This window comes from Chlorocebus sabaeus, chromosome 4, assembly GCF_047675955.1.
Source record: "Chlorocebus sabaeus isolate Y175 chromosome 4, mChlSab1.0.hap1, whole genome shotgun sequence".
NCBI classification, from domain to species: Eukaryota; Metazoa; Chordata; class Mammalia; order Primates; family Cercopithecidae; genus Chlorocebus; species Chlorocebus sabaeus.
Window position 1 is genome coordinate 76,775,435 of NC_132907.1, and position 24,812 is coordinate 76,800,246.

At 41.9% G+C, this 24,812-nt stretch overlaps 2 protein-coding genes and 1 pseudogene across 2 annotated transcripts; 2 read left to right on the forward strand and 1 right to left on the reverse strand.

Annotated features, from left to right (window-relative positions):
• Positions 1-7,037: 7,037 nt before the first annotated feature.
• Positions 7,038-8,322, forward strand: LOC103215243 (histone H3.X). The gene has a single exon (XM_037988720.2). The coding sequence runs from the start codon at positions 7,657-7,659 to the stop codon at positions 8,065-8,067; it is 411 nt and encodes a 136-aa protein (XP_037844648.1). The 5' UTR covers positions 7,038-7,656; the 3' UTR covers positions 8,068-8,322.
• A 5,579-nt stretch (positions 8,323-13,901) lies between these two features.
• On the reverse strand, positions 13,902-14,501 carry LOC140711550 (TATA-box-binding protein-associated factor 11-like protein 12). The gene has a single exon (XM_073014900.1). The coding sequence runs from the start codon at positions 14,499-14,501 to the stop codon at positions 13,902-13,904; it is 600 nt and encodes a 199-aa protein (XP_072871001.1).
• Positions 14,502-18,376: 3,875 nt separating this feature from the next.
• On the forward strand, positions 18,377-18,940 carry LOC140711589 (histone H3.3-like; annotated as a pseudogene).
• Positions 18,941-24,812: the final 5,872 nt, after the last annotated feature.

Sequence of the window (24,812 nt, forward strand, 5' to 3'; positions counted from 1 at the left end):
CCCATTCCTCCCGACTGCATGAGATTTTCCCAAGCAGTGTAACCAGCCACCTCCTACAGATGCATTCAAGCCAGCAACAAGTTTAGTACCCTCCTGGGTACTTCCAGAGGAAGAAGCAAGATGCCATCTGTGCTGTTTTGCAGCCTTCAAGGGTGATAATTCCAAGTATGGGAAAAACCCAGGTGACTACAGTCTGGAGCAGACACCCAGGAAACTGCAGCAGCCCTACAGAAGAGTGGCCAGAGTGGAAAAAAAAAAAAAAAAAAAAACAGCAAACAACCACCACAACAAAACTAAAAACCCCATCTAAAGGTCAGCAACCTTAAAGCTTGAAGCCAGATAAATCCACAAAGATAAGAAAGAATTTGACAATGCTTTTTATTTTCTCTTACATTTCTTTCAGATGAAATTAAGCTTCACAGAATAACATCTCCTATCACATTCATATCACATTTTTGCATGTCTAACTTGATTTTTTCTCCTGAACTTTACTAAGTGATATTGATATTCATCAGTTTCAATTTTGAAAAAAAAAGAAAAGAAATTCATGTTGCCTCTTTTAATTCTTTTTTTCCCTTAAAATCTTTTATTATTATTATTATTATACTTTTAAATTCTAGGGTACATGTGCACAATGTGCAGGTTTGTTACATATGTATCCATGTGCCATGTTGGTGTGCTGCACCCCTTAACTCGTATGGAACCAAAAAAGAGCCCACATTGCCAAGACAATCCTAAGTCAAAAGAACAAAGCTGAAGGCATCACCCTACCTGACTTCAAACTATACTACAAGGCTACAGTAACCAAAACAGCATGGTACTGGTACCAAAACAGAGATATAGACCAATAGAACAGAACAGAGCCCTCAGAAATAATACCACACATGTACAACCATCCGATCTTTGACAAACCTGACAAAAACAAGAAATAGGGAAAGGATTCCCTATTCAATAAATGGTGCTGGGAAAACTGGACAGCCATATGTAGAAAGTTGAAACTGGATCCCTTCCTTACACCTATACAAAAATTAATTCAAGATGGATTAAAGACTTAAATGTTAGACCTAAAGCAATAAAAACCCAAAATAAAACTTAGGCAATACCATTCAGGACATAGGCATGGGTTAGGACTTCATGTCTAAAACACCAAAAGCAATGGCAACAAAAGCCAAAATTAACAAATGGGATCTAATTAAACTAAAGAGTTTCTGCACAGCAAAAGAAACTACCATCAGAGTGAACAGGCAACCTACAGAATGGGAGAAAATTTTTGCAATCCACCTATCTGACAAAGAGTTAATATCCAGGATCTACAAACAACTTAAACAAATTTACAAGAAAAAAATCAAACAACCCCATCAAAAAGTAGGCCTCTTTCAATTCTTAAGAAGGAAGGAAAGAAAAGAAAGAAAGAAAGAAAGAAAGAAAGAAAGAAAGAAAGAAAGAAAGAAAGAAAGAAAGAAAGAAAGAAAGAAAGAAAGAAAGAAAGAATTAATTAGCACAAAAAATCCCTGAAAACTCAAAAACCCAGAGGGCCCCTTTTCCTCCAAATGACCACAACATCTCTCCACCAAGGGCTCAGAAGTGGGCTGAGAATGAGATGGCTAAAATGACAGGATGTGGATAAAAATAAACTTCACTGACCTAAAAGATCATGTTGTAACCCAATGGAAAGAAGCTAAGAATCATGATAAAACAATGCAGACTTAGACTCCCACACAATAATAATGAGAGACTTTAACACCCCACTGACAATATTAGACAGATCGTCAAGACAGAAAATTAACAGATATTCAGGACCTGAACTCAGCTCTGGATCAAATGGACCTAACAGATATCTACAAAACTCTCCACCCAAAAACAATAGAATATACATTCTTCTCATCACCACACAGCAGTCGCTCTAAAATTGATCACATAATTGGAAGTAAAACACTTCACCAAATGCAAAAGAACTGAAATGATAACAGTCTCTTGGACCACAGCACAATCAAATTAGAACTCAAGATTAAGAAATTCACTCAAAACCATACAACTACATGGAAACTGAACAACCTGCACTGGAATGACTTTTGGGTAAGTAATGAAATTAAGGCAGAAATCAAGAAGTTCTTTGAAACTAATGAGAATGAAGATAAAATGTACCAGAATCTCTAGGATGCAGCTAAAGCAGTGTAAAGAGGAAAATTTGTTGCACTAAATACCCACATCAAAAAGTTAGAAAGAACTTGTTAAAAACCTAACATCACAACAAAAAATCTAGAGGACAGGAGCAAACAAATGCCAAAGCTAACAGAAGATTATAAATAACCAAGATCACAGCTGAACTGAAGGAGATAGAGACATTAAAAAAAAAAACCTTCAAAAAATCAATGAATTCAGTAGCGGGTATTTTGAAAAAAATTAATAAAATAGATAAACTTCTAGCTAGGCTAATAAAAAAAAAAAAGAAGAGATTAAAATAAACACAATCAGGTGGGTGTGGTGACTCACGCCTATAATCCCAACACTTTGGGAGGCCGAGGCGGGTCGATCACAAGGTCAAGAGATCAAGACCACCCTGATCAAAATGATGAAACTCCATCTCTACTAAAAATAGAAAAATTAGCTGGACATGGTGATGCATGCCTGTAGTCCCAGCTACTCAGGAGGCTGAGGCAGGAGAATCGCTTGAACCCAGGAGGGGAAGGTTGCAGCGAGCCGAGATAGCGCCACTGCACTCCAGTATGGTGATAGAGACTCCGTCTCCAAAAAAAAAAAAACCACAATCAGAAACATGGGGGATATCACCACTAACCCCACGGAAATACACACAACCATCAGAAACTATAAACAACACCTCCATGCACACAAACTAGAAAATTAAAAGAAATACATAAATTCCTGGACATGAATACCCTACCAAGACTGATCCAGGAAGAAATCAAATCCCCAAATAGACCAATAATAAGTTCTAAAATTGAAGCAGTAATTAATAGCCTACCAATCAAAAAAAGCCCAGGACCAGAGGATTCACAGCTGAATCCTATCAGAGGTTAATTTTAAAAAAAAAGAGGGAGCTGGTACCATTCCTACTGAAACTATTCCAAAATATTAGGCCAGCATCATTCTGATACCAAAACCTGGCAGAGATAACAACAAAAAAAGAAAACTTCAGGCTAGTATCCTTGATAAACATTGATGCAAAATTCCTCAACAAAATACTGGCAAATCAAATCCAGCAGCACATCAAATAACTTATCCACCACAATCAAGTAGGCTTCATCCCCATGAGGCAAGGCTTGTTCAACATACACACATCAATAAATGTGATTCATCACATAAACAGAACTAAAGATGAAAACCACATGATTATCTCAATAGATATAGAAAAGACCTTTCATAAAATTAAACATCACTTCACGTTAAAAACTCTCAATAAACTAGGTATTGAAGGAACATACCTCAAAATAATAAGAGTCAGATATGATAAATCCACAGTCAATATCATACTGAATGGTCAAGGGCTGGAAGCATTTCCTTTGCAAACTGGCACAAAACAAGGTTGCCCTTTCTCACCACTCCTATTCAACATAGTACTGGAAGTCTTAGCCAGAGTAATCATACAAAAGAAATAAAAGGCATCCAAATTGTTAAAGAGGAAGTTAAACTGTCACTGTCTCCAATGGTATGATTGTATACCTAGAAAATCCTAAAGACTCATGTAAAAAGCCCTTAGATCTGTTAAACGAATTCAGTAAAGTTTAAGGATACAAAATCAATGTATACAAATCAGTAGCACTGCTATAAACCAACAGTGACCAAGCCAAGAATCAAATCAAGAACTCAACCCCTTTTATAATAGCTGCAAAAAATAAAGTACTTAGGAATATACCTATCCAAGGATGTGAAAGACCTCTACAAGGAAGAGTGCAAAATATGGCTGAAAGAAATCATAGATGAAAGAAACAAATGTAAGAACATCCCATGCTCATGGATAGGTAGAATCAATATTGTAAAAATGACCATACTGCCAAAAGCGATCTAAAAATTCAATGCAATTTCCATCAATATTCCATTATCATTCTTCACAGAACTAGAAAAAAGCTATTCCAAAATTTATATGGAAGTATAAAAGAGCCTGCATAGCCAAAGTAAGGCTGAGTACAAAGAAGGAATATGGAGGCATTACATTACCCAACTTCAAATTATACTGCAAGGCTATAGGTACCAAAACAGCATGCTACTGGTATAAAAATAGGCATATAGACCAATGGAACAAAATACATAACCCAGAAATAAAGCCAAATACTTACAGCCAACTGATCTTCGACAAAGCAAACAAAAACGTGAAGGAGCGAAAGGACACCCTATTCAACCAATAGTGCCGGGATAATTGGCAAGCTTTATATAGAAGGATGAAAGTGGATCCTCAACTCTCACCTTATACAAAAATCAACTCAAGATGGATCAAATACTTTAAATCTGAGACCTGAAACCATAAAAGTTCTAGAAGGTAACATCAGAAAAACTCTTCTAGACATTAGCTTAGGCAAAGAGTTAATGACCAAGAACCCAAAAGCAAATGCAAGAAAAACAAAGATAAATAGATGGGACTTAATCAAACTAAAAAGCTTCTGCACAACAAAAATCTTAATAATAATCAGCAGAGTAAACAAACAACCTATAGAGTGGGAGAAAATATTCACATGCTACGTATCTTACAAAGGACTAATGTTGAGAATCTACAAGGAACTCAAACAAAGCCGCAAGGAAAAGAACAAATAATCCCGTTAAAAAGTGGGCTAAAACATAAATAGGCAATTTTCAAAAGAAGATATGCAAATGGCCAGCAAACATATGAAAAAATATTCAGTAATGATCAGGGAAATGTAAATCAAAAGCACAATGCAATGCCACCTTACTTCTGCAAGAATGGCCATGATTAAAAAATCAAAAAATAATAGATGTTATGGTGGATGAGGTGAGGAACACTTTTACACTGCTGGTGGGAATGTAAACTAGCACAACCACTATGGAAAACAGTGTGGAGATTCCCTAAAGAACTAAAAGGAGATCTACCATTTGATCCACCAATCCCACTACTGGGTATCGGCCCAGAGAAAAATAAGTCATTATATGAAAAAAACACTTGCACACACATGTTTATAGCAACACAATTCACAATTGCAAAAATATGAAACCAGGCTGGGCGCGGTGGCTCATGCCTGTAATCCCAGCACTTTGGGAGGCCGAGGTGGGTGGATCATGAGGTCAGGAGATCAAGACCATCCTGGCTAACATGGTGAAACCCGTCTCTACTAAAGATACAACAAATTAGCTGACATGGTGGCAAGCGCCTGTAGTCCCAGCTACTCCGGAGGCTGAAGCAGGAGAATAGTGTGAACCTGGGAGGCGGAGCTTGCAGTGAGCCGAGATCGCGCCACTGCACTCCAGCCTGGGTGACAGAGCGAGACTCCATCTCAAAAAAAAAAAAAAGAAAAGAAAGAAACCAGCCAATGCCCATCAATCGACTCGATAAAGAAAATGTTTTTTTATATATACTTATATATATATAATACACACACACACACACCACTAAATACAACTCAGCCAAAAATAGGAAAGAAATAATGGTATTCCCAGCAACCTGGATGGAATTGGAGACCACTATTTTAAGTGAAGTAACTCAAGAATGGAAAATCAAACATTATATGTTCTCACTTATAAACGGAAGCTGAGCTATGACAACACAAAAACATAAGAATGTTACAATGAAACTTGTGGACTTGGGTGGAAGGGTGGAAGGGGGTGAGGAATAAAAGGCTACACATTGGGTACAGTGTACACTGCTCAAGTGACGGGCATACCAAAATTTCCGAAATTCTGTGCATTAAATAACCTATCCATGTAACCAAACACTACCTGCTCCCCAAAAACCACTGAAATAATACTAATAATAAACAAACAAAAAGAAAACAGGAACATATACACCATGGACTGCTACTCAGCCATAAACAGGAATGAAACTATGTCATTTCAGCAACTTGGATGGAACTGGAGGTCATTATTCTCTGTAAAGTAACTCAGGAATCTATAAGCAAATAGTGCACCATCTCACCTAGAAGTGAAAGCTAAGCTATGGGTCCACAAAGGCATGCAGTGTAGTATAGTAAACATCAGAGACTCAGAAGTGGGGAGGGTGAGAGGAGGGTGACGGAGGAGAAACTGCCTGTTGAGTAAAATGTAAACTAACTGGGTGATGAGTGCACTCAAATCCCAGACTTCAACACTATACAATTCATCTATGGAACCAAAGACAACTTGTACTCCTAAAGCTATTGAAACACACTTAAAAAAATTTAACAACAAAACAATAATAATAATAAGCTCGAATTTTAAAACACTCATATGAACTTATTTTGTAAGTACTGATATCATGGAATTTCTTGTTCTGTGTGCCGTACCTACATGGAATTGGGCATTAATGTCTACTACAGGCATCACAAAAGTCTTTTAATGGTGTATTTGAAGAGAATTCACAACTACACAATTTACCTATAGAACCTAAAACCACAGGTACCCCTACAAATATTGAAATAACAAAGTATATTCAATGTTTTCTTAGCTCAGCTGTGACCTCGGGTCAACAGGTCAGTGAGGTCAAGGCTGGCTTCTCAGGACCTCATGGCATTCCCATCATGGGCAATGGCAGGGTAGCTCAGCTCAGGCTCCCTTCCCCCTTCAAAGGGGAAAAGGAGCTTGAGGGGGCTGAGGGGAAAACCGGTGACAGTCACATGTGATTCTTTTCTCAGGAAAGCTTTGGCTTATCCGGAGTCAAATCTGCCGGAGGCTTTTTGAAGAAGATTTTCATGAGTGTCACTTTTGGGGAGAAAATGTCACAGGAGAATCCCTGACAGAGAAGTGACCATTTCAAATTTTTCAAATTTCCATACCCCCTCCAACCCCCTCCCGGAACACTTCATTCTCAAAGGAACTGATAAAACGTCGTGATCTCATGCCTTGGTGTTTGGGAGCAGATGCGTACGTTGGCTAACTTTCGACTTTGCTAAAAATTTTTTTTTTCACTGTCAATATTTCCATGACGATGGAAAAATATAAGCTTTCAGATGATCTTTCACACCTAGAACTTTAGGTGACCCACCCACCTACCATCCCTCCCACAAGGCACATGCCACAGGTTTGTTCCTCCCTGGGGTGTGTGCAGAACCCGGGGACTTGATTGGATTTTCACAACCCTGATGAGCTTGAGGATCTAGTGAAGCAGGGAGTACAATGGAAGGTAGCTGGGTGGGTTTAATGCAATCATCTGAGCCCTTTATAAGAGGCAGGGCTTTACTGAGACCACAGAGATCTCCAGTCAGAAAGAGACTGCCTGCGAGGGACATTCCTGGCAGCTGCTGTGAAGACTAAAGAAACCCAGGACCCTGTGGGGAGAATAAACAACCCAGCCTCTGCCCCACAGACCTGAGAGCTGGTAAGTCTGGGGCTGGGTTTGCAGGGACTAAGTGTGTAGGAGGGTCATGCGCATGGATCTCAACTCACAGGCTCTCTGAATTCTGTCCACAGCACCACTGCTCTCGCTCTCTGACACCAGCACCGCCTGCAGCCGGCCAGGCTCGGCCCAAGGAGAGGGGAGAGGCTACAGCCCAGCCCATGGCGCGCACCAAGCAGACCGCCCGCAAAGCCACCGACTGGCAGGCCCCCAGGAAGCCCCTGGCCACCAAAGCAGCCGCCAAAGGGGCGCCGCCTAGAGGAGGGATCAAGAAGCCTCACCGCTACAAGCCTGGCACCCTGGCGCTGCGCGAAATCAGAAAGTACCAGAAGTCCACGCAGCTGCTCCTCCGCAAGCTGCCTTTCCAGCGCCTGGTGCGCGAGATCGCCCAGGCCATCAGCGTGGACCTGCGCTTCCAGAGCGCGGCCATTGGCGCCCTGCAGGAGGCCAGCGAGGCCTACCTGGTGAGCCTCTTTGAAGATACCAACCTGTGTGCCATCCATGCCAGGCGCGTCACAATTATGCCCAGAGACATGCAGCTGGCCCGCCGCATCCGCGGAGAGGGTGCTTAAGACCCCAAAGGTAGCTAAGCATAGGATTGGGAGTGGAAACAGGCAGAAATCAGGTCTTGGTGGTGGTTCTGTGTGCTTTTGTCAATGTCTAATCTACCTTGAGGGTTATAAGGCACTAGTGTCAAGTGGGAAGTTTCAGTGAGCAAGTTTCAGCACTTCAACTCTACATCAATTTTCAAGAAACCTGTTCATTTTCACTGGACTATGCCTGTGTTTAGACTACTTCAAACCAAATAAATCTCTTCCTGATGGCAACTCGGTGATGTTTATTTAACTTGATCAGTAGATGAGATCCGCACTTTGACTTTTCCGTATGCAGCTCTGTGTTTGCAATGTTCCCTGTGTCCTGGGCTGTTCCTACTAGTTTGCTATGAACACACATTCAACTCCACTTCCTAAGATACAAATAGACTCTCTATCCACAAGGCACTTCACATTATGGGAGGCAGTGTGACTGTGTTTGTGGGTAGGAAAGGGAAAGAGGAAGCCTTTAGAAGTCTGATGCTGTCCATCTCTGGCAGTTTAGCGTCCTAGAACGTGGTCACATCCATGGCCATGACTGGAATGACCCAGGTGTTGGTAGGGGAGGTAGTAGGAGAGGCCCTGGAAGTCTATGAGGTATGAGAAGACACGCCCCCACTGCAGCCAAACCATTTGAGTCAGGCAGACTGTCCCTTCAAGTTTAAGGGACACTTTTATTATTTATTTATATATTACTTTTATTTTATTTTATTGTTTGTTTTTGAGACAGAGTCTGGCTGTGTCACCCAGGCTGGAGTGCAGTGGCGAGATCTTGGCTCACTGCAAGCTCCGCCTCCCGGGTTCATGCCATTCTCCTGCCTCAGCCTCCTGAGTAGCTGGGACTACAGGCACCTGCCACCACTCCCGGCTACTTATTTTGTGATTTTAGTAGGGACGGGTTTCACCGTGTTGGCCAGGATGGTCTGGATCTCCTTGCACCCGCCTGGGCTCCCAAAGTGCTGGGATTACACGTGGGAGCCACTGTGCCCAGCCTTTTTTTTTTTTTTTTTTTTCTTTTTGTTTTGAAATGGAGTCTCGCTCTGTCTCAGTTCACTGCAACCTCCAACTCCCTGGTTCAAGCGATTCTCTTGTCTCAGCCTCCTGTGTAGCTGGGATTACAGGCAAGCGCCACCAGGCACAGCTAATTTTTGTATTTTTAGTAAAGGCACAGTTTCACTATGTTGGCCAAGATGGTCTCAATCTCCTGACCTCGTGATCTGCCCACCTCGGCCTCCCAAAGTGCTGGGATTACAGGCGAGAGCCACCACGCCCGGCCTAATTTTTCCTTTTTTTTTTTTTTTTTTTTTTTTTTTGAGATGGGAGTCTCGCTCTGTAGCCAGGCTGGAGTGCAGTTGTGCGATCTCGGCCCACTGCAACCTCCAACTCCCTGGTTCAAGCCATTCTCCTGCCTCAGCCACCCAAGTAGCTGGGACGACAGGCAAGTACCACCATGTACAGCTAATTTGTTGTATTTTTAGTAGAGACGGGGTTTCACCATGTTGGCCAAGATGGTCTTCATCTCCTGACCTCATAATCTGCCCACCTCGGCCTCCCAAAGTACTGGGATTACAGAGGGCCACACTTTTAACAACTACCAAAAAATTATGTGATCTTAGACTCAAGGCCAGAAAAGAAATCGTGGGGGGGAAAGTACTTTCTCCATGTTCCCTATGACAGAAGACTTTGTGGGCCAGAGCTTCAGTGTCTCAATCTACCCTGAATTTACCCACAATTTTAATATCTTCCTCAAACCCTTAAATTGGCCACATCTGGAGGAAGGAAGCAACCTATATCATAATCATTTTGACTAAATATTTGGATCGTTTCTGACATCTGAGTCTTTTTCTACATCTTCCTATTTGGAAGAATAAACTTGTATGGGCCTTTAGCACCCTCCGGACAGCAAGCTGCTTTGAAAGAGAAACCCCTTCCAAGAGACTGTGGTGATTTCACACTGAAGACAGAAGTTGCTCTGCCTTAGGACTGCTTTTCCTGGGTTTTATTTTCTTATCATGATCAGTTACTAGTTCATATTTTCTGTTGAATTTTTTAAAAGGCATTATTGATGAGATTATGGCTTTCTCACAAACAATACTTCTTTGGTGAAAGTGGATTGAAATAAACAGAACTTAAATTTTTCAATGCTTTTCACGTCCAAGAGTTGAACATGGCATGGTAGCTGAAGGAGTAGGAGGCAGATTTTGAGAAACATGATTTTTTCAGTTTAGATCATTTCAAACTTTTTGTTTTTATCCAAACTACAGAAAGTGTTAATGAGTTGTCAATTCAAAGGTCATTACAAAAAAATGTTTGAAGCTGCATCACAATGTAATTTTTGAATTATGATCTCAAAAAATTTGAATAATTGGATGGCATTGCTGTGGCAAAACAAGGTTTTTCAGCTCTTTCATCTTTAAAAACCAAAACCTGATGCTGAATCATCTTGTTTTACCAAACAGTAGTATGCCCCCTTGAATATGTGGCTAAGAAAAACTAATTAAAAATTAAAAGAAAAACTTCATCTATCTCATTAATAGGTTCATACAAAAGAAAATATTTCCTTATAAAATAGACTGCTAGATATTCCTAGACTCGGCACTAACTTGAAATTATATGACACGTCTCTCCAATATTCGTGATACTTATTAAACTATTAAAATGATCTGACTCCATTCATTTTGTGAGAGCATGGCACCCTTTTCCGCTATATATGAAAGTTACCACTCTACTTTATATCCTTCTTCATAGAAAACATAATTCCATCAAATTATTATTAAAACTTGTTTAATTGGGGTACAACCTTTTGATTACTTGTACCTTTGAAGACCAAACCCTAGATAGTTTGCACTTGGAAACAGTGCAGCTAGATTATTAAACTTTATTTGGACACAGGCTAAGTACTTTTGGGGGGCAAAGGCAGGCAGAGCAGATGTTAAGGTTATTCCAGAGTGATCCTAAATTATTGAAAATAACTGAAGTTGTAGGCCATACACAGTGGGTCACACCTGTCATCCCAGCACTTTGGTGGCTCTCTTGAGGTCAGGGGTTCAAGACCAGCTTAGCCAACAAGGTGAAACTCCATCTCTACTAAAAATACAAAAATTAGCCAGTGTGATGGCACATGCCTCTAATCCCAGCTATTCTGGAGGCTGAGGCAGGAGAATTGTTTGAACCTGGAAGGCAGAGGATACAGTGAACTAAGATCATGCCACTGTATGCCAGCCTGGGCAACCCAGCAAGACTCCATCAAAAAAAAGGAAAAGAAAGGGAGGGAGGGAGGGAAGGAAAGAACGAAGGAAGGAAGGAAGGAAGGAAGGAAGGAAGGAAGGAAGGAAGGAAGGAAGGAAGGAAGGAAGGAAGGAAGGAAGGAGGGAAGGAGGGAGGGAGGGAGGGAGGGAGGGAGGGAGGGAGGGAAGGAAGGAAGGAGAGAGAAAGAGAGAGAGAGAGAGAGAAGCTGTGAAGTGCAGTCCCTTCATTTGTTAGTCATCTCCTCACTACCTCACCAGTTCCAACCAGAGGCCACATTTTTCTAGGCGGTCTGCAAATGTCCATTATGAGATAGACTTTAATAATGGCAATGAAGCTCCAGGAAAACTTACATTGTTATTAACATGTAATACAACCAGCCATGAAAGCTGTCAAAGATTTTTCCTGGAAAGATATAACTATCTACAGATTTTCTTCTTGACAACTGTGGCTATGTGATATTACACATTGAGAAGATTTAGAATGTGTGGGGACACTGAACCTTCTCAGCTAATGCGGTTTTCCTCTTTGAAAAAACAACACTGTGTTTCTGCTCCTGAACTGACCTCTGAGACCTTGATGGGATCTTGCTTCTGTCTTCAGCAGTTCAGCTTTACTCAGACTCCGTGAAAAGCACTGAGTTCTCTGCGGGGGCCAGAAAAATGTTCTAACCTTGTGTGTCCAATCACTACCCTCACTGCTATGTGTAGATTTTTGTCCCCACCTCAGGTTGCTTGGGTTCTCTTTACTTCTAGTGTTCAGAGAGCACTACGCCTGCCACATCGGCCAGAACACAGCTTCCAAGACTCCCCAGTGCATTGGAAAAAAGAACGACCTAAGAGTAGTATAAAGACTAGGTAATATTGAGACCCTTGGATCTTACTTATTTTGGTTGCTCAAGCACTTCAATTTCTGAGAGAGTCCTCCCAACTCCATGAATTCTTCCAAGAATCTGTATTCTCCACATTCCTCCCTTACACCCAGTAGTCTAACTTGTTAAATACCTTTACAAGGAAGTTGGTATAATAAAATGAAAGCTATGACATGTCAAAATATGGTGGTGTGAAACAGAATGTCCCCATTCTTGGTAAAGTTTAAAAGTTTCTGTAATACTCACCCAGTCAAAGACAGGTTCGATGTACCGTAAGTACCATTTGAAGAGCAAAAGCTAAGTTTCAAAATAAATAAAGCAACAGTTTTGAGGGGGCATATTTGGCTTCAGGAAAAAATAATTGATGGTACTTACTGCTCAATATTAGAACTGAATTGGAAGGGGCTTTAGATCCTATTTGCTCCTACTCTGTGATTGAGGAGGCAAAGGGCAAAGATAAACACGCCGAACTAGCACCATCAGTATTGGCGAGCTATAGTGGAAGTGTTCACAATGATTTGATAATAAATCTCAGATCGTTATTTTAAGATGGAAAAGTCTTCTTTGCCATAATAAAGTTAAAGTAGAGTATGTATAAGGAGACTATGTGATAACTTTATAACTCCTGATGAACCTACTTTGTTCCATATAATAAAGGTAATATGGAACACAATAAAGGTAAAGTAGAGTATATACAAGGAGACTGTGGGATGACTTTATAACTACTGATGAACCTACTTTGTTCCATATGTCAATAATTTCTTTCCTATGTTGCTGTACTCAGGTTTGATTTTCTGCGCAGATGGCCTCTAGAAAGCATAAAATCAAGAATGCTCTGTGACAGTGTTTTAAACTAAATTTGAGTGCCTATGGAAGCACTGGTAATATGACCACATAAAGCAAACCTGAAGGATCAATAAGCTCTCTCTATACGTGTCTTTTAAAGTGCGGATGATCATTACAAATGGGTGTTCACAGACAGGTGGTTTTCGTACTCTGTTCCTCTCTCTCTAGTCTTACAAAATTCTCCTACGCGATGTTAATTGCCAATAATGTAGATGACCACTTGCCGACATAAAGCAAAGGAGGGAGGAATATATATGAGAAGAATCAAATAAGAGAAAATAATGCTTTGTGATTTTGTTTTTATTTCCTCAGTTTGGAAACAGTTCAATGATGAGTCAAAAAAATCCATACAAGAATGTAAACGACATATAGGGACAACAATTGCAGGGCTCCTGCTCAGGCACGGCCTCCAAGGCAGAATAACTCAAGAGAAAAGTCTCCGCAGGCTGCATTGATTGAAACCAGACATAATCACCAAAGTTAAGACACAGCAACTCCAGGCTTCAGCATAAAAACATACAAGTCCCCTTGAAGACATGTCCCCCTCTGAAAGCATCTCCCTTCCCACAAACAACTGAAGGCCCATGCACCAATCTTTTTCCAACTAGGCAGACACAGAAATATGCCTCTCTATGCCCTAGGAAGCAGAAATATTTAGTCAAAGTGATTATGAAAAGAGTCACTGTCCTCATCTGGGGAAGACAAATGTCAGTTTGAGAAAGATGTTCAAGTCCTAGGTAATCCCAGGGTAGACTGAGATGCAGAAGCTCCAGCAAACACAGTCCCCTCATGGGAAGATGGATGCAGTACTTCTTCCTTCACGAACAGACCTGTCCCTCTGGCCATGGGCCTAAAAGAACATGGTTTTTCTGTCGTTGCTGTTAGGGAAGAGGCCCTTGCGCTTTAACCTGCGAACAGCCTCCCTTAAATGCTTGGGCTGAAGCGGGGGCGTTTCTCCCCACATCTCACACACATCCAGGGCCTCTTCCACCACCTCTCCAACTAAGACCTTGGCTATTCCAGCCATGGCAATGGCCGTGTTCTCAGACACCGAGCTGCCACTGATAGACCGCATCAGATGTGCAACGCGTGCTTTTGGGAAAGCTGACCGGCGACACACTTCATAGCGGGCCAGCTGCTCCTCAGACATGGCGGACAGCAGGGTGCTCATCCTCTGAGCCTCCTCTGCATCCACGGTGGGCTTCCTCTCCTTCTTTCCTTTGGTATCTGTTTTCAGTCTTTTGGCTGCAGGAGGAGCTGAGGCTGAGGCTTCATTGTCACCTTCCGTGAGGTCCATGACATCCTGACTCCTGAGCTCACCTTCCTGATCCCTGGGTTCTTCCAAGTTCCCATCTAGGTCCTCAGGGATCCCAACCTTGTTGCTGCCCTTCAGACCTCGGGGCAGGGCGAACATCTCAGCAGACACACCTGCTGGCCTGCCCGTCTCCATGGGTGGGATTCAGGTCTGCTCTCTGACAGCGCTGTAGAGGCGGAAGTTCCAGCTGGGGTGGTTTGATTATGGATCTGCAATGAGAACCATTCAGAGATTTCAGCTGCGGTGTTTCTGCTGAGCCACAGTTTAGCCACAACTGGACACAACTCCCTGCCTCCCGCTCCCACACACAAACACACACACTGGATTTCTCACTTCCGCAATGTGAAGAAACTTGTGGATGGAGAGTATACTAGTTTCAGATCAATGCATAATAAATTCTTATAAAGTTTAAGTCTTTAAAACAAACCCCAACTCACAGGTCAGAAGTTCTGCTGAGCCAAGTGACTGCCTCCTGCTCAGAGTCACACGAGGGACCTTCAGGAAGGGTCTGACTGTGTGGTCGTGGACTTCACCTGAGAAGGGTCTGGCTTCGATCTGATTCGAGTTGGTGGCAGAATTCAGGCCCACTTGTTTCTTCTGCCTGCTGCTGGGAGGATGCTCTCAGCTCCTACAGGTGTTGACCGGGTCTGCACCGTGGGGCTCCCTGAGTCTGCACAGCCAGTGCTGAGGAATCTCCCTCAGGGAACGGAATCTCAGGGAGGTTCAGTCCCTTATAAAGAGTTCAGATGATTGAATTAGACCCAGCCCTTAACAGCTATTGGTTCAGGGTATCCTTAATCTAATCAGGGATTTGGGCGGCTCCTCAATTCATGGCTCCGCCCACACTCAAGGGAGGGGCAGATGGAGGGCGAGCCTCTGAGGGGCGGGAAATGCAGGGGGCATTTCACAATTCTGTCTTCCTCACAGAATCGCAAAGTTCACCTCTCACAACAACAACAACAACAACAATTTAGAGTAAAAATGAGACATTTTATGAAGTTGCACATTAGAACACTTAAATGTCTGAGAAAAAAGTGTCTAACTCACAGGGAAACAAGTGATTTGTGAGATACTCTGAAAAGAAACTGCGCTGGGGGAGGGGAATAGGAAAATATTATTTCAATTTTATTTTATTTATTTATGTATTTATTTACTTATTTATCTTTGAGACAGAGTCTCGCTCTGCACCCCAGGATGGATTGCAGTGGCCTGATCTCAACTCACTGCAACCTCCGCCTCCTGGCCTCAAGCGATTCTCCTGCCTCAGCCTCCAGAGTAGCTAGGAATCAACGTGTGCACCACCGCACCGCGTTAAATTTTGTATTTTTTAAAGTAGGGACAAGGTTTCACCATGTTGGCCAGGCTTGTCTTGAACTGCTGACTTCATGTGATATGTCCCCCTTGGATTCCCAAAATGAAGGGATTACAAGCATGAGCCACTGCGCCCAGACTGCAATTTATATATTACATGTAAATGTATACATAGGTCACAGAGAAGCACCAAAGACACAGAAAATTATGTCATGCACAAAGATATATATCACATTTGGGAAAAATTATGTTGAGAAATGGCATAAAAAGTACTTCAGAAGTTAAAGCAGACACTCAAATATCTGACTTTTAAAGAGCTTTTGTTTATGCAATAATAGTTGGTAGAAGATATGATATTACTGGCCAGGCGCTGTGGCTCATGCCTGTAATCTCAGCATTTTGGGAGGCCAAGGTGGGTGGATCTCCTGAGGTCAGGAGTTCGAGACCAGCCTGGACAACATGGTGAAACCCCTCCTTTCCAGTAACACATATTTACATTGGAACCTTTGTAAGTCACACAGGGCCTTTCCTTTTCAATATTTACTAGTACTGAAGGCATGATTGGTCGTTTATAAGCAGAAGCAAATGGCAACTCAAACAGGGAGAACCATCCAAAACTTGAAAATTAACCCCTGAAATAAAACAAACACAGATACATAAACTTCTCATAAAAATTGATTACCATATACAGGTATCTCTCACTATATTCTAAAAAGGTACTGAATTTATCTAAACTTTATATACTCCTCATTTTTCTCTTAAGTTCTAGTGGGTCTTTACCTAGAGAGATAGACACTCTAGAGAGAGGTCTGAATTAATGACTTCTTAAATGAATAGAGAAGAAGAAGGCCATATGCCACCAAAATATGCAAGATAATCAAGGCATAAAGAACAAAATTAGATATTGATTTATGTTTAGTTTTATCTAAGGACAAAGAATTAAATTAACTAATTTTATATACAAAATGACTATATTCCATAAATAAAGCTTATAAATAACAAGATATATATGCTGGGCTATTCAAAAATGTTTTACTGGCCGGGCATGGTGGCTCATGCCTATAATCCCAGCACTTTGGGAGGTTGAGGCAGGCAGATGACTTGAGCCAAGGAGTTCGAGATGAGTCCGGACAACAGAGCGACACCTCTTCTCTACAAAAAATACGTAAATTAGCCAGGGGTGGTGTACGTGACAGTGGTGTCAGCTACTTGGGAGGCTGAGGTGGGAGGATCCCTTGAGCCCAGGAGGCAGAGGTTGCAGTGAGCAGAGATCTTGCTACTACACTCCAGCCTAGGTCATACAGCAACAACCTATCTCATTTTATGGTACCTAAAACAATTTGGTACTGCTAAAGCTATTCAAATAATGAAATGTTTTCAATATTTACTTCGCTAAGCTGTGACCTCAGTTCAGCAGTTCAGTGAGGTCGGGGCTGACTTTTCAGGACCTCATGGTGTTTTCATCCTGGGCAACAACAGGATAGCTCAGTTCAGGCATCAAATCCACGTTCAAAGTGGAAAAGAAGACAAGGGGGGCATCAGTGACACTCACATGTCACTGTTTTCTTAGAAAAGCTTTGCCTTCCCCAGGAGGCTACCAGCAGATTTGCGGGACCATCACTTTTGAAGAGAAAAATGCCCCAGGAGAATCCCTCACAGTGGAGTGGCCATTTCAGGTTTCCACATTCCCCTTCCCTGTTCAGTTCATCGTCCTGGGACCTGATGAAGACCTCATGATCTCAAGCCTTGGTGTTTTTCTGCAGACATGTAAGTTGTGTAACGTGCAACTTTATCTTTTGTTTTTGTTTTTGTTTTTGAGACAGAGTCTCACTTTGTCACCAGGCTGGAGTACAGTGGTATTATCTTGGCTAACTGCAACTTCCGCACCCCAGGTTCAAGTGATTCTCCTGCCTCAGCCTCCCGAGTAGCTGTGCTTACAGGCGCACGCCACCACACCTGGCTAATTTTTTATATTTTTAGTAGAGACAGGGTTTCACCGTGTTAGCCAGGATGGTTTCAATCTCTTCACCTCATGAACTGCCCACCTCGGCCTCCCAAAGTGCTGGGATTAGAGGTGTGAGCCCCTGCGCCTGGCCTAACATGCAACTTTAAGGAACTATTTCCTTGATGTAAATAAAATGTAAACTTTCAGAATCCATTTGGCACCCAAAACCTTAAGTGACACCTCTCATTTACCATCCCTCCCACAATGCACAATCCAGAGGTGTTTCCCTCTAGTGGGGGAGGAAGAACCCAGGGGCTTAATGAGCTTTCACAGCCCTGATTAGGTTAAGCATCTGCTGAAGCACAGAATGCGGTGGAAGGTGGCTGGGTGGGTCCTAATCCAATCATCCAAGCCTCCTATAAATGACTGAATTTGGCTGAGATCACAGAGATCTCCAGCTAGAGCAAGACTGCCTGGGAGAAAGATTCTCCACCGTTGTGTGCAGACCTAGGAATCCCAAGGCCAGACAAAGAGACTGAATATAGGGACCTCGGACCCACTGATCAGTGAGCTGGGAAGTCTGGGACTGGGTAGGAAGGGACTAAGTGTATGGGAGCGTCTTCTGCATAGATCCCAACACAGAGCCTCTCTGAATCCTGCCCATAGCCCCAGTACCATTGCTGTCTCGTACCAGCGCTGCCGCCAGTTCACCAGGCTCAGCCCAGGGACAAGGGAGAGGTCACAGTCCTACACCATGGCTCACAGCAAGCAGACCGACTGCAAAGCCTCCGCCTGGCAGGCCCCCAGGAAGCCCCTGGCCACCAAAGCTGCCAGCAAGAGGGTCCTGGCTACCCGAGGAATCAAGAAGCCTCACCGCCACAGGCTTGGCACCCTGGCCCTGTGGAAAATCAGAAAGTACCAGAAGTCCACGCAGCTGCTTCTGCGCAAGCTGCCCTTCCACCCTCTGGTGCGCGAGATCGCCCAGGCCATCCACCCAGACCTGCGCTTCCAGAGTGCGGCCATTGGCGATTTCAGGGGAACAGCGAGGCCTACCTGGTTTAAACACGCCAACCCATGTGTTAATCATGCCAGGCGCGACACAGTTACGCCCAGAGACATACAACTGGCCCGCCGCCTTCTCGGAGAGGGTGTCGAAGAGCCCACGCTCCTGGGAAACGCTGCACTCTGGACGGCTTCGCTTCCGTTGGTTGTGTTTTTCTTCCTCTCTGTGTTAATCATAGTTCTGATATTAGTGGTTCTCTTCACTTTTGGTTTTATGTCCCTCACTGGGTCCAAAAGTAGCCCTGCATATGATTAGGAGTAACAACAGAGGCAGATAAAATGGGTACGACTGTGTTTCTGTTTTCTTTTCTCTGTAAACTTTCCATCTACATTGAGGGTCTAATGCATTCATGTCAATGGGGAATTTCTCACTGAACGCCTTTCGACAGTTCAAATCAGGAACAGTTGTGAAAAAATTTGTTCATTAATATTATTGAAAACCAAATAAAGTTCTTATTGGTGGCAAATAGAAAATGTCTCCTGCATTTGATCAAACAGCACATGAGACTCACTTTGACTTTTCCTATATGCAGCTCCCTCCATGTTCTCAATGTTCCCTGTCTCCTGGGCTGTTCCTGAATGTATCTTTGCTGTGAACATACATTACATCCTACTTTCTAAAGTGTGACTAGAGTCTCTATACATAAGTCATTTCACATTATGGTAGGCAAAAACCAGTGTGGGTCTGTTTGTGGGTGGGAAAGGGAGAGAGGCACCCATCGGAAGTCCGATGCAGTCCATCACCAGCAGCTCAGTGTCCTAGAACGTGGTCCCAGCCGTGGCTGGAATGATACAGTTCTTGGTTGGGGAAGTGGTAGGAGAGGCCCTGGGCGTGTTTGAGATGTGGGGAGACATGCCCCACTGCAGCCCAAGCGTTGGAGGGAAACCTTTCTCACGGGACAGCCCTGTGGCCATTTCCCAAACACCTACTACAAAACAAAATCATCTTCCTCTGTGCCCCAGTCCAGAAAGAAAGGCCTGATCTTAGAGGAGAAAGTGCTGGTTCCAGTCTTTCTATGACAGGGCCCTCTGCAGGCTGGAGCTTCAGTATCTCAGCCCATCCTGTACTTACCCATGACTTAATGTCTTTCTTACAGCTTACATAGGTCTCACTCAGATGAAGGCAGCAGCCTGTTTAATAATGTCGTCCAATCACATTTGTATCTCAGACGGGGCACAATGGCTTATTTCTATCATCAGAGAGCATTTTGGGAGATTGGGGTTGGCGGATCCCTTGAACTCGGGCATTCCAGACCAGCCTGGGCAACATCTCGAAACCTCCTCTCTACAATTACAGTGGGGAAAAAAAGCTAAATGTGGTGGTTGGCACCTGCTGTTTCAGCTACTCCAGAGGCTGAGGTAGGAGGATCTCTTGAGCTCTGGAAGTGGAGATTACAGTGAGCCGAGATGGAGCCACTGCCCTCTTACCTGGCTGGCAGAGTGAGACCCTGGCTCAAGAAAATAACAGTCATCAGCATCATATCTAGGTCTCTGAGGTCCATGTATGAGCAGCCATTGTTCTAGGGCTTCCTAGTTGGAAGAACAAAGGTACATGGGCCTTGAGCATCCTGTTTACGGGGAGCTGTTTTCAGACAGAAGAAAGAAACCCTTTTAAGAGACTGTACTGGATTCATACCAAATCCTGAAGTTGATATAACTTAGGATTTTTGCTCATATGTGATTTTAAGGAGATACAACAAAGTCTTCCCTTATAATACTCTGTGCTGAAAGTCCTGGGCTTTCTAAGAGTACTGGAGTAGTTGCCCTTGTAAACATTTAGTACTTTTCCATAACTTTTCCTGGGGAATCAAGCACCTCTTTTCCACCTTGTAAAAATAAAAAAGAAATTAAAAAACAGTTTTCTTCTCAAAAATGACTCTTTTTACTTTCCTACCAAGACTGTTTCATGTAGGGAGTGATGTTTGATGATATCAGATGGTAACACACTCAAGGAGCCTAAAACTAAGAAAAGCACAGACCCCAGATACCCTGTCTAATCTGGGCACTCCTTTCCACGCCTTCACTTCCAAGGAATTGACCCCAGTGTAAACTAGGTTAACGGCTGAAATAACATGTTTATTTCTATTTTGTGTTCCTCTAAAACAGAAATACATATGATGATAATACATTTTCATACTAGATAAAATTCAGTTGTTACTTTATTTTCCAAATTATTCTATAAGAATACAAAAATTAAAAATAAAATTCCCTCTCAGTGTAGGATTTGACCTTTAAATATTTTGTGTAATTGAACATTATTTGTAATTATACTGACATGTAATTGATCCAGTACCCTGAATATAAGATAGATGGTAACAAATGTATAACCACAATAAAATGGAGTTCCAGTATCAGGGTGGCTCCTAAGGAAATTCGATGTCATCACCCTGGCTTCAAGTCAGTAAACACTGGAAAAGTGAAGTATCAACATTTCTCTGAGTGGTAATGTCACAGGGCAAACTATAGAGAAAATAAAAAGATTCTTGCTTTTCTATCTTCCAAGTATGCTATCAAGCTGCAGGAACCAAAACAGCATTAACACTGGCATTAAAACAGACACAGAAGCCACTAGAACTGAGCAGAGAGCTCAGAAATCCATCCATACTTGTACAGCCAACTGAATTTTTACAAAGCTGCCAGCAACGGACCAAAAGGACAGTCTCTTCCATCAATGGTGATAGGAAAACTTGGTATCTACATGCTGAGAAATGAAATTGGACCCTTACTCTTATCATACACAAGAATCAACCAAAATATATTTAAAACTTCAAACTATGAACCTACTAGAAGAAAACAAGGGATATCCTCATTGACGATGGTTAACCCAATGATGTTTGTAATATGTCCCAAAAGCAGAGACAGCAAGAGGGAAAATAGATAAATGGATTGCATCCAAATGAAAAACAAAAAGTCTGCAGAGCCGACAACACAATCAACACCATGAAGAGACAGAATCATAAAGACAGAAAATATTTGCAAACTCTACATCCAACAAGGAATTCATTATCTACCGTCCAAAATATACTAGGAACTCCAAGGACTCGAAACCAAGAAACAGTACAATTTAAAAACTGGGCAAAAGAGCTAAATAATAGATATTTCTGAAGAGAAGCCATGAAAGTGGCCAGCAGGTATATATCCATATACACCTGCTGTTACTAGTGTGTATATATATGTGTGTGTGTGTATGTACTCAACATCACTAATCTTCAGAGAAATGCAAATAAAAACTGAAAGAAGATATCACCTCACACTCTTTAGAATGGCTATGGTCAAAACATCAAAGGACAACACTTGTTGGTGAGGATGTGGAGGAAAGGGAACCCTTGCATTATTCCTGGGAATGTAAATTAGGGAGCCATTATAGAAAACAGTATGGACTTTCCTCCAAAAACTAAATAAATACAGCTACCATATGATCCGGCAATCCCACACTGGGAGGTGTATATGAAAAGGAAATGAAATCAGTCTATTGAAAAGATATCTGCACTCCTATGTTGATTGCAGCACTATTTATGAGACCTAAGATATGGAATTCACTTAAATGTCCAAAAGCAGATAACAGGATGAGGAAAATCTGACATATATACACAAGGGAATACTATACGGCCTTAATGAAGAAGGAAATCTTGTTATTTGTGACACATGGGTATACCTGGAGAATGTCATGCTAAGTGAAATAAGCCAGGCATAGGTAGGAACACAAATACCACATAATCTCAATGATATGTAAAATCTCACAAAGTTAGTCTGGTGGATGTAAAACAAGAAAAGTGGTGGTTTGGAGCTATGGTGGCTGGGGGTGGGATATTTGAGAAGACTTTGGTCAAACTACACAATATTTCAGTTACATAGGGGGAATAAGTTCAAGGATTATTGTATAACATGATGACTATAGTTAACAGTTTATTGTATTTTTGAAAAATGCTATTAACATGGATGTGCAGTGTTCTCACCACAGTAATATATATGTGAGGTAATGGATGCCAATGACCTAGATTTAGACATTAGACAATGTGTACATACTTTAAAACAGCATTTTGCACATAAGAAATATGTACGAGATGTGTCCACACTTTAAATATGAATACATAAGTCAATAGTTGAGTGGTCGCAAGGGACCGAGATTGAAGGAGAAGTGCAGAGACTGGACAGAGTACAAATATATGGAAGTGAAACTAGTCCATAGAATACAACAATGGTGGATACATGTGACTATGCTTTTGCTTTAATCCATGGAATGTATAACACCCAAGTGAATCCTAAGGAGAGCTATGGTCTCGGAGTCAAAGTGATGTGTCCATGTAAGTTGAATGACTGTAGCCAACGTACCACTCTGGGGCAGAAAGCTGATAGTGAAGGGGGCTCCGCATATGGCGGGGAGAGGATATTGGGGACCTCTGTTCTTTCTGCCCAGCTTTGGCATGAACCTAAAGGTAATGGCTGTCAGTTACCTAATTTAGATACTAGACAATGTGTACATACTTTATAACAGCGTTTTGTACATAAGAAATGTATACAATGAGATGTGTCTGTTTTAAATATAAACAAATCAATCAATAGTTGAGTGGTTGCAAGAGACTAAGGGTGAAGGGGGAGTGCAGAGATGGGACACAGTGCATTTGCTTTATTTATTAACTGACAGCCATTCCCTCACATATGTATTATTGTGGTGAGAACACTTGAAATCCACGCTAATAGCATTTTTCAAGAATATTATCCATTGTTAACTATAGTCACCATGTTGTAATATAATCCTTGAGCTTATTCTCCCTATATAACTGTAATGTTGTGTATTTTGACAAGCTTTATTAATGGGCTACAGTCATTTTGTATATAAATATTAGTTAATTTAATTATTTGTCCTTAAATAAAAATAAATATAAATCAACATTAAATTTTTTTGTTTGTTTGTTTGTTTGTTTTTTGTTTGGTTTGGTTTGGTTTGGTTTTTGTGATGTAGTTTCGCTTTGTCGCCCAGGCCGGAGTGTAGTGGCACGATGTCGGCTCACTGGAAGCTACACCTCCCAGGTTCACACCATTCTCCTGCCTCAACCTCCCAAGTAGCTGGGACTACAGGCACCTGCCACCATACCTGGCTAATTTTTTGTATTTTTAGTAGGGACGGGGTTTCACCGTGTTAGCCAGAATGGTCTCAATCTCCTGACCTTGTGATCCGCCCGTCTCGGCCTCCCAAATTGTTGGAATTGCAGGTGTGAGCCAACGCACCCGGCCAAATTTTGTTCTTTATGCCTCGATTAGCTTGCATATTTTAGGGACATATGGCCTTCCTCTTCTCTTTTCATTTAAGAAGTCATTAATTCAGGCCTCTCTCTAGAGTGTCTATCTCTCTAGATAAAGACCCACTAGAACTTAAAAGAAAAATGAGGAGTATATAAAGCTTAGATAAATTCTGTGTCATTTAAGAGTGTAGTGAGAGATAACTGTATGTGGTTATCTTTTTTGTTATGAGAAGTTTATGTATCTGTGTTTGTTTTATTTCAGGGGTTAATTTTCAAGTTTTGGATGGTGCTCCCTGTTTGAGTTGCCATTTGATTCTGCTTATAACCTACCCATCATGCCTTCAGTACTAGTAAATATTGAAAAGGAAAGGCCCTGTGTGACTTACAAAGGTTCTGATGTAAATATGTGTTGCTAGAAAAGAGGGGTTTCACCATGTTGTCCAGACTGGTCTCGAACTCCTGACCTCAGGAGATCCACAAACCTCGACCTCCCAAAATGCTGAGATTACAGGTACAAGTCAGCGTGCCTGGACAGTAATTTCATATATTCTACCAACTATTTTTGAATAAACAAAAGCTGTATAAAAGTCAGATATTTGAGTGTCTGCTTTATCTTCTGAAGTACATTTCTCAACATAATTTTCCCTAAACGTGATTTATATCTTTGTGCATGACATAATTTTCTGTGTCTTTGGTGTTTCTCTGTGACCTATGTATACATATATATGTAATATATAAATTGCAGTCTGGGCGCAGTGACTCATACCTGTAATCCCTTCACTTGGGAAGCCAAGGGGGGCTGATGACTTCAAGTCAGCCATTCAAGACCAACCTGGCCAAAATGGTGAAACCTTGTCTCTACCTTAAAACGTACAAAAATTAACC